The 17,548-nt window shown below is 55.4% G+C and overlaps 1 protein-coding gene across 1 annotated transcript in view; it reads right to left on the reverse strand.

Moving 5' to 3' along the window:
- Positions 1-673: 673 nt before the first annotated feature.
- The window catches only part of XXYLT1 (xyloside xylosyltransferase 1), a 167,663-nt gene continuing 150,788 nt past the window's right edge, over positions 674-17,548 (reverse strand). Inside the window, exon 4 of the mRNA XM_036243636.1 lies at positions 674-2,142. Coding sequence (XP_036099529.1) covers positions 1,746-2,142 — 397 coding nt within the window. The 3' untranslated portion in view covers positions 674-1,745. The remainder of the gene's footprint in view (positions 2,143-17,548) is intronic.

Genomic DNA, 17,548 nt, shown 5'->3' on the forward strand with positions numbered 1-17,548 from the left:
TTATATGGATGTAACATACATGATTTATCCCCTTCCCTATTCAACATTTTCAGTTGGTCCCAATTTTTTTCTGTTATGAAAACATGCTGTGACAAACAATGACGCTCTGTCCACATCACTCATACTTTCTTACAATAAATTTAGAATTTTAATTACCTCCGTGAGGTATTCATGAGTATTACTGGGTGTACATAAATCCCCAGTGGATGCCGAGCACACAGCGAGCATTCAATGACTGGTGGCTATAAATAGGAAATCGAGCACCTAGGAGAACAGACCAACTCTGTGGGCGCCGAGAGTCAGGAGGGAAATGGGCTCCACTTTGTCAGGGGTGATGTAACGGGATAGTCTGGGGTAAGGAGAAGGGGAAAGGATGGGGTTGTTTTTGCTCCAGGAGCAAAAGGGCCTGCCCGTACCAGAATAAAGCATTCCCGATGTGAACCCGTTGATGTGAACCCAACGTAACGCACCACCCTCCCCAGATCCTCCCAGACGCGCTCTCCCGAGTCCAGGGCCTGCGCACTTCGTCACGCAGAGAGGGCGGCGGAGGGACACCGATCCCGGTCTCCACTCGGAGCCTGCGTGTCACAGGGAACCGAGCAGAGCACACACGACATAAACCACTGCGTTCTCCAAGATTATTTATTAGCCATTCTCACTTATGATGAAAAGAAATAAAAAAGTAAATGAAACTAAAATAAAATAAGATGAAAATCCAACAGCATTTCTTCCCCAAGGACTTCAGCTTAACTCTACAAAATGGACCACAAGGGCTTCCTGTTTGCAGCTTACTCATACGAGAACCCATTCAAAGGAGAAATTTAAAAATATCTACATCCTCCTAAGGTGCAGTCTGGCCTGGTGCAGTGAGTCAGGAGGGGTTTTTCCAAGCAGAGACTGGGGTGTTTATAGGCTGAGAGCAACAGCCCGTGGGAGCCACACGGTACTCCGGCCCCGCTGGGCTCCTCTTTGGAACGAGTCTTCCCAGTCCAGACAATTCCACCGCATGTCCTCGGGGTGGCCGGCCTCTGTTCTTTGATGACAGATTTGATTTCTGAGGCATCTGGAGTGGGTTCAGCTGAAGAAGGGATAATGAGGTTCTGTGAGCAGCTGGGAGCTCAGAGCTACAGAACGAGCCCAGTGCGTGACGTGGGCCGTTCTGGGGCGGAAGGCCCTCCTGAAAGGGGTGGCCATTGTCACACCTACGGCTGGCGACGGGCGCCGCGGGGGTGAGCGCGCGCGGAACGCGGCCTCCGTGGGGATGCCCGAGTCTGGGCCAGCCGGTAACGCCCTGGCTCACTGGGTCAGCTCACTGTGCGCTGCAGAGGTTCTGTTCGTTCTTTCTCTCAGAATGGAAACCTATCCATGTAAAATAAATTTACATTTTGTCCAAGAAAGGACAGTTCTTAAACGGATTTCCATTCTCTGGGGGCTGAAGGCAAAGGGCATGGTTTTCTTTCCGTCCTTCTCTTCAAACCGGCTTCCTCGCCCCTGGAAGATGTCTCCGTGCCTGCCTGTCATGATGCTGGCCCCTGGCGGGAATGTCCCCAAGCACCAGGAGCGTGCAGTCCAGTCGCACTGGGTGGCCTTAGGACAGTGACCTACGGGGTGGAGCAGCAGCACCTGATCGCAAGGGACGCCCCTGCAGTGTCCCTCAATGGGTTCAGACACCACCCGGGGGCCTGTTCCAGAGGCGCCCCTTCCCCCAGTTCCAGGCGCCCAAGGGCACGGCAGGCAGAGTGTGCCTAGACCTCCGGGATAGGGGTGTTGCAGTTCCCGTGGTAGATCCTGACGTGGCCCTCGCACCGGAAGTAGGCCTCGAAGACGTCGCTGTAGCCGTGGTCCCTCCACCAGGTGCACAGCTGCCGGTTCCAGGTGCAGTCCAGCACGTGGAAGAGCTCGGGGTGCTCCATGCCGATCATGGTGAAGAAGTCCTGGTCCCCGAGGTGGCCTCGGAAGTGGTACTTGTCGGCCAGCTGCTGCACCTGTGCCGGCTCCAGCAGGCAGCTGTAGAGCAGCGACTGGCGCATGGCCTCCAGGTTCAGCAGCATCACCCCGCTGTTGAAGCCAGGCAGCCCCTCCGGCGGCGGGCCCCCGACTCGGGTCTTGGGGTTCTCGTGGCGGAACTGCCAGAAGGTGTGCCTGGGAGGGGGAAAGAGAGCAAACTTAGCCCGGTGTGTGGGGTGAAGCCCTTGGCCAGCACTGTTCCCCTGGGTCTTCACAACCACCCTGGAGGGAGATACTATTTCAGCCCAGTTTTATAGCAATGAAAACAGACGTTCTGAGGTTCAGAATCTGTACCGTGTCACAGGCAAGTGTATCAAGTCCCTGTGTGCTGCAAGGGAGGGCCGCGGGAGGGGCAGAAAGTCCCGGCGCCACGTCCCCGAGATGCAGTCTCAGGGCCAGTGGCTTGGAGCAAGGAGGAAGGAGGGAGGGCCCTTGGTCATGGCCAAGGGGCAGGAGTGGGCCAGGGAAGTGTTCTGCACCTATTTTTACCTGCGTCACCCCTTCTCTAGAGAATCGTTAGGGTAGGGAACACATTCTGGCAAAACCAGCTCTGCTCCCAGCCTGGACGTGCCCCCGCTGGCCTCCCACAGCAAGCTTCCCGACCAGTCACAGGACAGGATCTGTGTGATGAAGGAAAACCAGAGACCTGGCCCAGGTGGGCCCCGGTGGACTGTATTCCAGCTCTAACACATTTTTCCAAGTCTGGGAATGGAGAGAACTTTCTTGAGGTCTCGAATATCATAAAGGGCGCCGGGAGTTTGATCCCGGCGAGGGGAAAAGCATTCCCTTTGGACGTTCTTACACACAAAACACACAGGTTCATTGTTTGAGCTTTGCCATAACTGGACTATGAGTGGAACAGCGCTCTGGCGCCTGCTTGGTGATAAAAAGCTTGGCAAAAATAAGCTTCCCAAGCCAACTGAGATGCTGGAGTCCTTCCCACCGCCGAGGCCTGTGCAGATGGGACCGCAGAGGGGCTGCAACGCAGCTGGCGACTGTTTGCTCATCTTACCATATTTCTTCCAAACGGTTAATGCCAGCTCCAGCCTGCAAACCAGCAACATAAAAACTCTACCAAATAGACGTGGGCCACCGCAGCACGTAGAGGACCCTCTGCCAGGGGAGGGGTACTCCGCTGGCAAGGGGCTGCTCACGCCTTGGGGAGAGAGCAGACACATCACGGGAGAGGCCAGGGTTGCACGGACAGCAGCGGGGAGGCAGAGCGGTCCTGTGAAACCCCTGGACACCCATTCGCCGCTGAGCCCACTGTCCTTTTGTATCTCCAGGTTTCATCTCTTTCTTCCCGGAGAACAAGATGGTACGAGGTGTGGAGTCAAGTCAGCCTGTCCTGGGTCAGTGAGGTCTCCCAGGACCACCATCGCCTGCCTTGCAGTGCCCAAACAGCAGGGCCTCAGGAGCAAAAACATGACCGACAAGGAGAGACGCAAGGTCGGTGTGGCTCAGGTTATGCAGTCTTCGATGCAGCTGGACTCGGGGGCAGGAAAATACCAGGACACAGAGCTGCAGCTGCAGAGAGACCTGCTGCTTCACGGAGCATGCGGTCCCCACTGCCAGGTCTGTCTGGGGTGCAGAGAGGGGCAAGGAAGCATGACAGGTGCTCAGCTGGTCCAAAGGGGTTCAGAACAGCTTTTACTCCTGAGCAAGCTGGGGAGCAGGGAGACTGCCGCAGCCCCGACACCCTCACCAGCCTCAGCAGGCAAGCTCCTCCAAATCTTCCCTGCCTAGGCCAGGGTGACCTGACACTGAACTTAATGGGCCTGGGAAAGGGGGCCAGAGAGAGAGGACAGAACACCCTTCCAGGCAGAGACCATAACCCAGGCGCCTCTTTGGGAACAGAATGCCTGGCGCAGCCACTCAATCAGGACCAAGCGGCATTTTATAACAAACAGCCAGACAGAACCAGGTCTGGGACATGGACACATGATGATTTGTAAGGTGAAGCAAAGAAGGGACAGGAAATTAGAAATGCAAGCTGCTCGGGGTGTCTGCTTCAGCAGAAACACCGTCTAGAGATAAAGCAATGATTCTCTAAGTATAAGATTGTATCCAGGGTGCTCTTGTTCAAAGCATTCCTGCTGCCCCAAAATGAACCCAGAAAAAACAGAGCAGCTACTTAGGGGAATGGCGGGTTTCTCTGGCCTGGTGTCAGCTGGTTCTCGTGGAGGAATTCTGACAGAGAGAATGACACAGGGACCAAGGGGTTAGAGCTCAGGCCGGGCTCTGGTCCCACGGGAAACGGCCCAACAAGGTGGTACCATCACTGTCTCACCGGCAGCAGCAGGGCAGGGCTGCGAAGCCCTCTTAGCTCCTCTACCCCAGCTCCTCTCCTGGCATCACCGCCTGCTTTGGCACAGGGAGGGCACGGAGGTCCTAGTTTGTCAGGGCAGGGCCCCGACTCGAATCCAGGGCTTCTGATCTCGAGGTCTCTTTCACCTTTGCCTCGAGTTCCATGGGCTCATGTTCCAAGGAGCAGTTCTTAGATTTCAATCTTTCTGCTGAATCTTGCTGGCACACCCCAAGGCCAGGGGCACTGGGGACCAGGGTCAGACCCGAGAGCCACTCTGAGGTGGGTCAAAGAGTGCCCAGACCTCTGCCTTCCTCACAGGACCTGGAGCTCCCATATACACCCATGGGCACTGCCATGGCCATGCCAAGGCTGCAGGAAACCCCTGTATGAATGCAGCATCTGGTCGAGTCCTGGGACTTCCAGAAGGTTCCCTCATTACTCTTCCACACCCACACCCGTCATGTCACCCTGCCTCATTGTTTGGATTTGGGCCTGTGCAGCGGTTTGTCCATCCTTCTTGGTCCCCTGGAGCCCACACTAGAAGGATAAGGCTTCTTCCCCTTTAGAAAGAACTTCAACTACGGCCCTGGCCGGTTTGGCTCAGCAGTTGGAGCGTCGGCCTGCGGTCCAGAGAGACCTGGGTTCGGCTCCCGCTAAGGGCACGTACCGCGGTTGCAGTTTGTCCCCGGCCCTGGTTGGTCATGCGGGTGGCAGCCACTCGATGTGTCCCTTCACATCGATGTTTCTCTCTCTCTCTCTTCCTCTCTCTCCCTCCCGCTCTACCTGAACAAAAAATGGAAAAATGTCCTCGGGTGAGGATAAAAAAAAAAAAAAAAAGAAAGAACTTCAACTACGGAACAAGCCCCGGAGCAGATGGATGGTCCCTTGTAAACGTTAAGTCTGTCCAGAAGTCAAGGAGGCTTTACTGGAAAATACAAATGAAAACCCATCAAGCCCATTCTTCCAGTGATGAGCGGTGAATTTCCTAAATGTTTTACATCAAGTATGTCCTAATTAATAATCGTAAAAGAGCCCTGGCCGGTTTGGCTCATGGGTTAGAGCGTCGGCCTGCGGTCCCAAGAGACCTGGGTTCGGTTCCCGCTAAGGGCATGTACCTCGGTTGCAGTTTGTCCCCGGCCCTGGTCGGTTGTGCGGGTGGCAGCCACTCGATGTGTCCCTTTCACATCGATGTTTCTCTCTCTCTCTCTGTTCCTCTCTCTCTCCCTCCCACTCTACCTGAACAAAAAGTGGAAAAATGTCCTCGGGTGAGGATAAAAAATAATAATAATAATAAAAAAATAATCGTAAAAGAGATCCATTAAAAGCCAGCAAACTGGTTTTCCGAAGAAAACCCATCTTTAATGAAAGGGATATCTGAAATGATTTTGAAAAGCAAAGTCATTTCCTCTTTCAAGTCTTCCCCTGACTATCACTGCCAAGGTCACCCCAACGAGTCTCCCAACCAGAGACACTGGCCAGAGAATCTAAAGCTCCCATCCTCCAGGCAAGAACACGCGGGGCCATGAACAACCCCTCTGTCCTCTCCTGCCCCCTCCCCCGGACCACAGACCCTTTGCCTCCCTGTCTCTTCAGGCCTTTCTCCCCCTTGGCGGACTTTTCTCAGCTCCTAAGGCTCCGAGCGTCCTACTCTCGCTCCGGAGAGGGAAGAAGGCAGGAGGGGATACGCAGGAGCCTGGGCAAAGCTCTGGGAGCCTGTGCGGCCTCGGGCTGAGTTCAGCTGCAGGCTCCCGGCGGAGGACTGTTTCAGGCCTGAGGCTTACGAAGACAACACCATACAAGCACATCTCCCCCCGCGGCTCGGCCTCGAGCGTCAGCAGAGCTGAGGGCAAAGCCGCTCAGGAGCACGCCCGCCGGCCTCCTCCGGAGGAAGCGCATGGTCGGGATGCCCTCTAATCAGCGAGGGCCGGGATCAGGAAACACCGTTTCCCTTGTGCCCATGCTTGCGTACCAGCCCCAGCGAGCTCTTGTTTGACTTGGAAGGGACCCTGTTTTCCAGGCCTCCAGGAGGAAAGCCAGGAGTGGGGAGCAGTCCACCCCAGGTCCCGTGAGGTGACCTGGGGACATCTGGGTGACAGGGGGCTGGTTTCGGAGCAATGACTGTGTCACGGTCCTGCCTGGAGCTCAGGCTGAAATGCTTCGGGGTGGATGCTGCAGTTCTCTGGGGAACCACTGCCCCGTGGTGTCCAGCTGGGAAGGGCAGGGTCTGCCTGCAGCCGTGGGACCACTGCAAAGCTGTAAAATGTTCTGAGAGTCACAACTGACCCTTTAGGGTCTCTTGCTGGCAAGGCCTGAGGCAGACTTGGGTCTCTAGCTCTGCTGGTCAGAGAGGGTGAAATGTCCCAAAGTCACACAGAGTATTAGTGGCAGAACAAGAGAAACCCTCAGAGTACCACAGCTTACCAGAGCCCAGACACTTACAGATTCGCACTGGTCAACCAGCAGAGGATGCCCGCAAGTCCACACTGCTGTCTCCCAGTTCTTAGTAAGACAAGCTGGAACCCCAAGCAGCACACTGAGTTGAGAGAAGAAATCAATCAGTGGTAACACAAATAGTAAATGGAGCACCTACTGGACCCAACAGATCTGAAGGTGGGCAGAACATGCCCTCAGGAAATCGGTGGGGTAGCAAGGACACGAGACCCCGATGTTGATACAACAGCAGTGGCCGTAGTGAGAGAAGAGGGGGTTTGCTTCTGGAACCCACAGGCCGGGCTCGAGGCCAGCTGTGTGAGCCGCTGGGCCTCTCAGGACCTCAGTTGGCTCAGCAATCACATGGGGATGGAGAGGAGACTCCCTACTGGAACAGGCACCGTGGGCCTGCAGGTCCAGCCGGAGTTGTGTGTGGCTGCTCCGGGTTCCCACAGCAGCTGTAACGAAACTCTAGGGGCAAACACATGCACGAACCCTGCCCGGCGCCATGCCCTGAGGAGTGGCCCTGACTGTCACCATGGATGCTCAGCCACAGCAGGCCAAACACCCCTCCCTGCCCAGGCTCCTCTCAGGGTGTGGTGGTGCCTCAGAGACCAGTCCTCGTCCAACCAGCCAGCTGGATGGGAGTTTCTGTTTCGACATGGTTTCCTGCTTCAGGGAGCCTAGAACAGTAAAGGTGACCCACATAATCTGTCTCGCTCCCCAAGCCGCACCAGCGATGACCAATCTGTCTCTGTGTACTCTGTAAAACCTGGTACAGCACTGGAATCGTGGAGGGTTGACCATCCCTGTGGGCAAGGCCTCCAACCTGCCACAGGATGGCTGGCCAATTTTGAAGCCTGGTGGCGCCCCAAACGTCCCCAGTCCTGTTTTCTTCCCTGCCCTCTAAAAGGGCTGCTGATCAGCCCGAGGCTTCCCACAGCATGGCACAGCCAGGGCCAGGGGCTGCACCCCTGTGCCCCCTGGAGGGCTGGGTGCCCTTCACAAAGCATCATCCTCTTCTCACACACCCAGGGAGCAGGCGTGTCACCGAGCCCAGCCTGCCTGGACAGAATGATGACCCAGACAGAACCGCGTACCTCAGCCCTCCCCTCAGCAGGTGGAGACTCGTCCTGTCCCCACTCCCCCGCCCCCGGGGGTGCACACTGCTTCTCCCCACGCACACGCTTCCACAGCTTCCGGCCATCCACCACAGCGTCATCAGTCCGAATGCCACCCATACCCTCCTCCTCTCTGCTCCATCCCTAGGGGCACCCTCAACAATTTCAATGACCATGATGAGGGCCTCACCTTGGCCTCAGGGTTCTTCAATCCCATTTGAGCTACCCACTCAGTTCTCCCTCTGCTCCAGTGACAGGGAACTGAGGGTGAGCCCCTCGGACTGCAAAGCCCCACCCTTCCCCACTCTCAGCCCTTGGGGGAGCTCAGGGGCCACCTGTCACTAGTTGAGATCATCAGTGTCTCCTGGTCCTGCCCTGCCCCAGCACCTCACCGCACGGGACAATAGGACAGTGCCGAAAGGTGCAGAGGGTGAGAACCTGGAGATGCCGCAGGAGGCGACAGAAACCTTCGGGAAAGAGAGTGGTGGAGACTGAGAGGCTGGGCACTCGGCATGCACAGAAGGAAACAGAGCAAGGCAGGCAGGTGGCACCTCACAGCCAAGAGTGGACAGAGAGGTTGCTAAACACGTCTATGTGCCAAGGGAGAACTGCGTATGCCAGAGGAGGGCAGAGTGGAGAGAGAAGAAATGTAGGGTGAACGGCAGGGTGGGAACTTGGAGTAGTTTGACCATGATAATGGCTAATATGTAGCGAATACTTACTATGTGTCAGGCCCTTAAGGTATTAACTCATTTAAGATTTGTTACAAAAAAATGAGGGAGCTCTGGCCGGTTTGGCTCAGCTGTTAGAGCATCGGCCCGTGGACCAGAGAGTCCCGGGTTCGGTTCCCGCTAAGGGCATGTACCACTGTTGCAGTTTGTCCCCGGCCCTGGATGGGGTCGTGTGGGTGGCAGCCACTCGATGTGACTCTCTCACATCGATGTTTTTCTCGCTTTCTCTTCCTTCCTTTCTCCCTCCTATTCTATCTTGAAGATAAATGCAAAAAAAATGTCCTCAGGTGAGGATAAAAAAAATGAGGGAAATGCTATCATTTCCACGTTATCAATGAGGAAAGTGTGGTCGTGAGGTATCAAACAAGGTCTGAGAGTTTGCCGAGATGAGGGAAGTCCTGGGGCACACCTGAGATTACAGGACGGACAGAGTTCTAGGTGGGAGTCAGGAATACTGAAAAGGCTTGTTTTTGGTGAACTCTAAATCCCAGGAAGTTAAGAGGTAAAGTCATCTATGGAGACAGAGGGGCAGGGGTACAAATCAGGTTGAGAAAGAAAAACAGTGTACAAGGGCCCTGGGAAATGCAATAAGGAACCAATAAAAGACGAGTAAGAGGATTTGCCTGAGTGTTGAGGGCGTGAGCGGAGTCAGGGAACCCTGGGGTTGATAAGGGAATGCATCTTGTTCATCTTTATGTCTTCGGGGCCTGGCGTGGACATTTGATTCACAGCGGGCCTTTGGAACTGTTAAGTTTCAAATGGATGAATGAATGGATGGATTAAAGAATGACTGAATGAAGAAATAAGAGACTGTCAAATCAGATGGCAGAGAGGGGATGCTGAATGAAGGTGGTGGAACAATCCAGAAAGGTAACTGGGGGAGAAAGTGCCCTGGACCTTGTGAGGTGGAGCCAAGGGGTATAAACTGGAGGGAACCAGGTTTCACTCAAAGTGAGGATGAGAAGGCAAGGCAGGGAAGAGGCCCCACCAGCCCAGAAATGCACATCTGCGATGAGATGCCAGTGTGACCAAGGTCAGCGATGAAGGGCCCAGAGGTAACCTGACCCAGGAGTGGCTGCAGCCCTCGGGACAACACCCTTCCCAGGCTGGCCCTGGAAGACCCCCTGGCTTCCAAGTACAAGGGCTTGCTCATCACTGCTAGCGAGCAGCTCAAATCCGGTGGGAGCCCCAGACCAACCCACAGCGCCTTCAGCCAGCAGGCTGGGTGGTGAGGACCCACCTGCAGCCACCTAGGCAGGCCTCGGCTCAGCTCCACAATCCTGACCTACCCCTGAACTGAGGCTGAGGGAGGACTTCCATCAGGCTGACGACAAAGCCAGAGGAAGTCACCTTCAGAACTGGCTCACTGCCCCCAGTGGCCCCTTGGCACCAGGCACACAGGACAGAAATGCCAGGACACATGCCGAGGTGCTTTCCGGGACAGTGAGCAGGACACAGACATGAGCGGGAAGGGTGATGGGGACGGGTATGTGTGGAATTTAACCTTGCATCCGGAATAAATCTCAGTCAATCCAGCCCAGTGCCCTTCACCCTCACCGCCAGGGGTGTTCCGACCCAGGAGCGGGACCTTGGAGAGACTATCTGGGTGCGGTTGATCCGGGCACAAAAGCAACCAAGCTGCAGCAAGAAGTGTTACTTCTCAAGCCCAGAAAAAAATCATGAGCCCCCCATTCTATCTAAGCTGCCCCTGCTCGCTGTCCTACACATGTGTGGCATGGGTCTCAGTCAAAGGTGAAAAACAGTGATCGCCAAATTGAGGACAAACACTGAGGACCTTCCATCTGTCAGACACAGAGCAAGCACTGTGGGGGCCAACCCTGGGCCAGACATAGGCCTGCCTCTCGGGAGCCTGTCTCGGCAGCTACACTTCTCAGACCTCAGGTGCAAGGAACTCAGCTAGGAGCTTGTAAAAATGCAGGTTCTCATTCAGATGCCACATTTCTGACAAGTTCTGACAGGCTCCCAGGTAATGCTGATGCTGCTGGCCCAAAGAACATAATCCAAAGAAAATAGTATTTCTATTATTTTCATAAGGACATGAAAAACCATAAGAGTAGCAATGATAACATTATATCCTGAAAATGGCCATAAAATAGGTGGCATAGCCACTTGTAAATTGTACATGAATTTTATACTAATGCTTGCTGCGCCGTCTCACTTTGTCACAGTCCTGAGGTGAAGGGAGGGGGACCACTGGGGAAAGGCTTCCTTGAAGCCGCAGTTTAACATGTCAGGAGAGGGGGCTCAGCTCTGCCACCCTCCATCCCCAGGGATTAGCACTCAGTCTGGGGTGCAGGGGAGGCAGGTGTATATTCCTTTTCCTCTGCCAAGAAAAGCACACCTGTGCGTGACGCGGAGGAGAATGCAGATTGTGGTCCTCTGCTACTACTCTGGGAAAGGTACCGAAGTTCTCCGTGCCTCAGGCCTCCTCTTTGAAAACGGTCGGGAGGATGTGATGTGATAATGCAGGTAAAATGCTCAACACAATCAGAGATGACGAACGCCGTGGACACACGTCACGGTCAGTGAGAAGCAGTGTGGATTCTTTGGCAAACACATATGCTTCCCACCTTGTCTATGACAGGCAGGGGCCCTGAACCCAGTCATCTGGCTCTGCACACACCGTCAGGGTGAACCTGGACAGGTCACCTCCCTTCCCAAGGCCTCAGCTCCTCCATCTGTTAAACGGATGAATCAGCCCTGGAATCCTTCACTGATTTGGAAAGCTGACGGTTCCATCACCAAGCTCCAGTACTTTATCTCTCTAAATCAGCACCAGTGTGTGAGTACAGTGCAAACTTTTTTTTCCCCCAGTTACTTGCTTTTGTTTCAAACACCCGTTTCCATGTATCATCGAAGCCTCGCCTGGTGGTGAGCATTTCTGTGAGCTGCAGTCTGTGCACAGTGACAACCTGGCGGAGTCCAGGATGGACGAGACCAGTGTGACCCTCGGGCTCACTGACCATTCCGACAGGGCCGGTTCATGCTCGAGGCCTCTGACAGTCCTACCCTTCGGCTGTGGGGATGACAACGCTGTGAGCCCTAAGCGGGTGTGCAACACAGGACAGCTGGCGGGCAGCCTGCTCTTCCACCCAGGGCTCGCCCGAGGCCTCGTTCACCTCTGCTCCATGCCGCTCACAGGCCTCCCACAGGCCGTGCCGCCCCAAGACGCAGCAAGACCCCTCTGACTTTATAAGCCTCTCCTCACCCCAGCTGCCCGGGCTAATGCACAGACGCAACTGCATCAGAGGTCATTTATATAAACAGAACACACCTGAGCAAGACGTGCCTCCAGCCCACCCAGACACCCAGCTGCCCCCGCCTGCCTGGCACCCCACACAGCTGGCTGCTCTGCACGCCCCGAGCCTCCAGCCTGGCAATCCATTATGCTGGCTTTGTCCTTTGCCTTTTTTCTTCTTCCTTTAAGAAGGAAAAAAAAAAAAAAAGAATAAATTCCACAAAGCAAACTGTCCTCTTGACAGGCCAGCTCAGATTACAATCGTGCTGGGCTGGACCAAGGAGCAACATTACCAGGGCTTATCCAAAGAGCCTGGTTCAGAGAATAAGCAAGTCCTCAAAGGTGGCCGGGAATCTCAGCTCTCCTCTGAGCCCCGGTCACTGAGGCTCTTCCTTGGACTCTAAGCATGCAAAGGGGCTCAGCAGGGACCCCAGACCTGCAGGGGAGAAGCTGCCATTCCAGTTAATAAGCACAGAGGGGCAGGCTGAGGGGTCAGGCCTGGGCTCCCATCTCGGGGCTGCCCTTCCAGAGGGGGGGCCACAGCCAATGACTTCACTCTCTGGGCTCTTATCAGGCTTAGATAAGACACTGTATGCCAAGTGCCAGGGGGAGAACCTGGCACAATTATTAATTCAAGAACTACCTACTGAAAACTTACTATGCTAGATACCGTTCTAGGCCCTGGGAGACAACACCAAATAAGACAGACAATTATAATTCCTTCCCTCGTGGAGCTTAGTGTCAGGAAGGGGGTGGGGCGCCAGACCAGACAGCAGGCAATCACGGTTCCAGGTGGTAAGAAAGAGGATAGCACAACAGTGGGACCCCAAGAGGCTCCTCAGCCAGGCTTGGGGGTTTCAGGGGAGGCCTAGTGGAGACAGTGGTGTCTGGGCCCAGACGTGACGACAGGCCAGGGGAGAGGAGGTGGCCATGAGAGCCCAGCACTGCTGGAGATGAGATGGGCAGTGGGCAGGGCCGGGCGAGGAAGGGTCCTGGGAGGAAGGGCAGGGAGATCGGCCTTGACACTAGAGTGAAAGAGGGGTTAAAGCGCGGTGGCCCCTGTGCGAGGGAGGTCGCTGGTCGGGGTAGGTTGGCTGGGAGCAGCCGGACAGGTGGCTGCTGCAGTGACCAGGGGAGCGGTGGTGCTGAGGAGGGAGGAAGTGCAGGATCCAGGCCAGACTCAGCAGGCGTGGGACCGGAGCGTGAGGACCGACTGTAGACACAGGGGATGGAGGAGGATAAAGAGCTCCAAGCTTGAGCACTCTAGAAATAGCATAAATAGCAACAGCTACTCGAATCATTATCACTGACTTGCACAGCGACAGTGGCCAGGTCACTCACCTGTCAGGGCCTCATTTTCCCACCTGTACAACAAGGAGGCCTTCCCAGCTCAGAGAGCTGTGACTCTGTGGCCCTTTCCCCAAACACAGGACCAGGCTGGGAAGATGGGGATGGGGACAGCTGTGAGACACCCGTCCACACACCGCCTTCTCTCCAGAAGACTTGGAGCAAAGCTGCCTCTCCCCAGCTCTTTCCAGAGGGCAGCCCCCCCACCTTGCCCGGGGCAGGTGCCCCAGAGCTCTTCCTCTGCCTCCCTGCTGTGCATGCTGATTTCCTAGGGAGACGTTTTCTCCTTCCTAAGGAAGTGTATTCCTTAGTCCCTCCTTGGATCCGACCTGCTCAGGTCTATTCTCCATGCTTTCCAGATAGTTCACCAGAATCTCTGCCATGCGGGGTTCCTTATAAAGGAGGAAGAGAATCAGAACTACCCTCCCCCTCCCCCTGCCCCACCTAGCGCTCTATCCAGGTGTCCACACAGGCCGGTGTGGGGCTGTCTGGAGCTGGCGGAACCTTGCAGAGGAGGGAATCTGGCCCACGGGCGCACAGGCCTATCTATGGCTTCTCGTCTCTCTCTAGGGGGAGTCCCCGGGCTTGGGCTTAACTAGAATTGCCAACTGAGATCTGAGTGAATGTGAAGAGTGAAACTTTAAACAGATCAGAGTTGGCATTAGCACTGGATGCCAGTCCAAGCCATGACCCGAGGAAAGTAATTAGCCTCCTCTGAAGTAGCAGCAGTCCCGTGGGCACTCTGGAACCCTCTGGCTTCAGGGAGGCCTTTCCTCCCGAGGGCCCCTGGCCGCCCCTCTCTGCCCTTCTCCCACGGCGGTTCAGCTGCGGGGCTGCTGACTGAGGGAGAGGTGCTGTGCCCTGGACCACATCCCACAGAGTAGGCGACTATCTTCACCCACCCCAGCCTGGGGGGGCCTCATTCTGGTGCCACAAATCCTGGTGCCGGCAAGGGGGTGGCGTTCCCAGCTCCTCTGCTCTCTGCCCCATGTAGAACCCAAGGGTGTCTTGCCGGGGAGGCCACAAGTTTCCAACTAAGTCTCAGCCTGAGGAAAAGCAAGAAGAAACCTCGGCTGTGGACACACCCTGGGAAGGAGGCAAAGGAGAAAAGAAACCAACCTGCCCAGCAGAGCGGGAACCAGCACTCTGCTTAGACCCACCTCCACGCCCCTCGGCCGGCCAGCGCCTCCACACTCCCCTCCCCTACTGGGGCCTCCTCCTCCTCAGTCACCTGGCCCAAGAGCTACAGACACCTGCCCACATGCACACAGACCAGAGCGGCCCAACCAGGCCTCCTGTGGCTCGTCCTGTGCGGACAACATGCCAGGGCTGCTGACAGAGGTGACTGGCCGACTCCTCCCTCAGGCCTTGTTCAGATTTTGGGAACCGTGTAGCAAACTAAGCTCTTCAAGCTTCACACTCGTCCTCCTCAGCTCACCCTGCTCGTCTCCTCTCCCCCTCCCAGGCTTCTCTCATACGGCTGGGCAGCATGTGCCAGTGCTTCCCAAACGTTACTGTGCACTCAAGGGGTGTCTGCAACGTGGGATCCAGCAGGTGGGAGGGGCGGGAGTCTGCATTTCTGACAAGCCCTTGTGTGATGTGACGCTATGGCCCACAGGTCGCACTCTGGGTAGCGGGCAGGTAGAGGAAGAGGAAAGACTCAGAGTCAGTCCACAGTATCCTGGTGCCAGCTCCTTCGGAACCAACCATCACCCGAAGACTGCCGTGAGATGGCAGGAGGGGAGGAGGTGCTGGACAGTCCCTGAAGGGCAGGCACTCACAGAAGCAATTTCTCTTCCTTTTGCTTCGGTTTTCTCCCTGTAGTATCGGGGAGCGTGGCACCTCAGATGAGAGGCGTTGCCAGAGAATTAAATGAGATCACACAGAGCACTGTGGTGCACAGCAGGGGTGGGTGACGGGACTCCGTCCTTCTGCGGTCTAGTCCTGGGTCTAGCACATAACCTGTGCCCCATATGATCAGCCGGGGGCAGGGGACACCTGAAGGCCTGTCGTTTAGACCAAGGGTTTCCATCTAGTTCGGAGTGCTTATGCATGTTGCTAGGGAAAGGGGTTGTTCAGGTCTTGCTGATGGGCCATTCCTCAAGTCACTTTGTTACTTGGGTGCTTGTTTGTGAGCATGGACACCTGCTAACTTGTGGAAGCCAGCCTGAGAGGCTGGGCAAGGCCCCAAGCCTCCTGATCTGCGGGTCGGGGCATCTTCACTGACAGGAACTGCGCTTTCCCACGTAGATCAGATTCTCACTGAAGGCCAGCAGTTCGACAGTAGAAAGCTAGGTGCTTTTAGGAGCTACATGGAAAAGGACCACTTATCCAAACCCCTCTTCTTCTGTCCCTTTCCTTGGCCTATAGGTCCTCAAGCTCGGAGGAAGCAGGGCTGGGAGCAGGAAGACAGGCAGGCGCTTCAGACAGGTCTTGCTTGTTTCGAGAGAGAGAAGTTAGGGGTTCAGGGAACCCAGCTCAATGCATGATGTATACAGTGCTGCTTCTAGAATCTAAAGCAAAGGCCAGAGGAGAAATGAGACCGATGGCCGATCCATCTTTGGCAAGCACTGACAGCCAGTCTGCACGCTAGCCTCCTGGCCCTCACATACATACAGAAGCAAATCCCTTTTATCATCATCAGAAAATCATGCTGCTTCAACATGCTCGTAGAGGATACCTGCTGAGCCTGGGACCAGCTAGGGGATACTGGGGATCCCTCTGGCATGGCCCAGTCCACATCAGCATGTGAGGGACGCATGCAGCCAGAAGGAGCACTCTGAGTGACGGATCTACAGACATGGGCTGAGTGGGAGAAACAGTGTGACCCCCAGAAACCAAGCTCTGTTCTCACAGTGCATCCCCCAACAAACACACAGACACACACATGCACACATGCACACATACACATTTCCTCTGCCTTCCGGAAACTGAAGCTCAGCTTCCCAGCTAGTTCTGCGTCTCCCTCCTTCAGAAAGAGGTCCACACTTGCGAGGAGGCCGCGGCTCCTCCAGCCCAGCCCTTTTCCATGCCCTGGCAGCATTCACAACACTATTTAACTGACCATTTCAATCAGAGCACAGAGACAAGTTTTATAAAGCTTGGTTTTCATGGAGGGTAACTTTTCTTCTGTGGGTTTAAAAAAATGAGAATCTTGACTGAAACTGTAGGCACCCACATAAACAGTAAGGCTCCACAGTCTTCCGAATTCAGATGGAATGTGAGGATCTTTTCTGCCTGGGGTTAGAAAGGATGCACATATTTTGTTTCCATACTTAAAAAGAAAACAAGGTAGACATGCTAAGACTACTGTGAACTGAGGACACCTCCCAGAGCGGCCGCACCTCAGCTAGGTCCCCGAGAAGCTTCTCGCTTGGCATCCCTCCGATGGGGGCTCCTGTTTCTCTGGTCCTGTCTTCAGAAGAACAGGAAATGCAGGCAGGTTGGTTTCCCCTGCCCCTGGGGTGGTCCAGCCCCCTATGTTAGAACAGTGGTGACTTTAAGCTGGAGAATACCTCTGGAACTGTTCTCCGAGCTGGGCTGGTTTTGATGTAACACACACGCACACACACACATATGACTGCTGACAATTACTGAGTGCTCCTTCCATGCCAGCCAGTTCTGAAGTCATTTATATGAGTGATCTCGCTTCACCCACAGCTTTGCGGCCGCCAGGCTACGGTGGCGGCACACACCTGTAAGGCAGCACGTGCCAGCTCGAGGACGCGCTGTGCTAAGTGCTACACCCTTGAACTCATTTACTCTTCTCAGGCTTGTGAGGAGGCACTACTCTGATCCACGTTTTACAGATGAGGAACCTGAGGCTCACAGGGGTTAAGAGATTCAGCCAAAGCCACTCAGCTAGTAAGCGGTGAAGCCCGCGCTTGAGCGCAGGCAGCCAGGACCCGGAGACCCCTCTGACACAGCGCCCGTGCCCCCCAGTGCACAGCGAGCACCCTGTGCATGTTCCACTCAGACAAACATCCCCGAGCATCTACTCTCACACAGCCCGGCGCTCCTGGTTCAGCAGGACAGTGTGGTGGAGGGAAGACCCTTGCACAGACCCCCTCATACAGAGCAACCAGGTCGGCAGGAAGAGCACTTCCACCTCCCAGCTAGGGAAAGGTCAGGCCAGTCACGGGAAATCAAGAAAGGGCCCTGGCAAGTATAACTTCAGTGAGGAGCAAGGAAGAAGGGCTGACAGCCCAGGGGGGCGGGGGCGGGGGAGGGCGGAGTGCTCCGGTGAGAGGCAGCAGAGTGGCAGAGACCAGTGCTGCTGATAGGGACCATCTAGAGCAGGTGAACTCAGAGACAGAAAGTCTCTGCAGGGGCCAGGGGCTGAGGA

The sequence above is a fragment of the Molossus molossus genome, unplaced genomic scaffold, assembly GCF_014108415.1.
Source record: "Molossus molossus isolate mMolMol1 unplaced genomic scaffold, mMolMol1.p scaffold_m16_p_5, whole genome shotgun sequence".
In the NCBI taxonomy this organism is placed as follows: domain Eukaryota; kingdom Metazoa; phylum Chordata; class Mammalia; order Chiroptera; family Molossidae; genus Molossus; species Molossus molossus.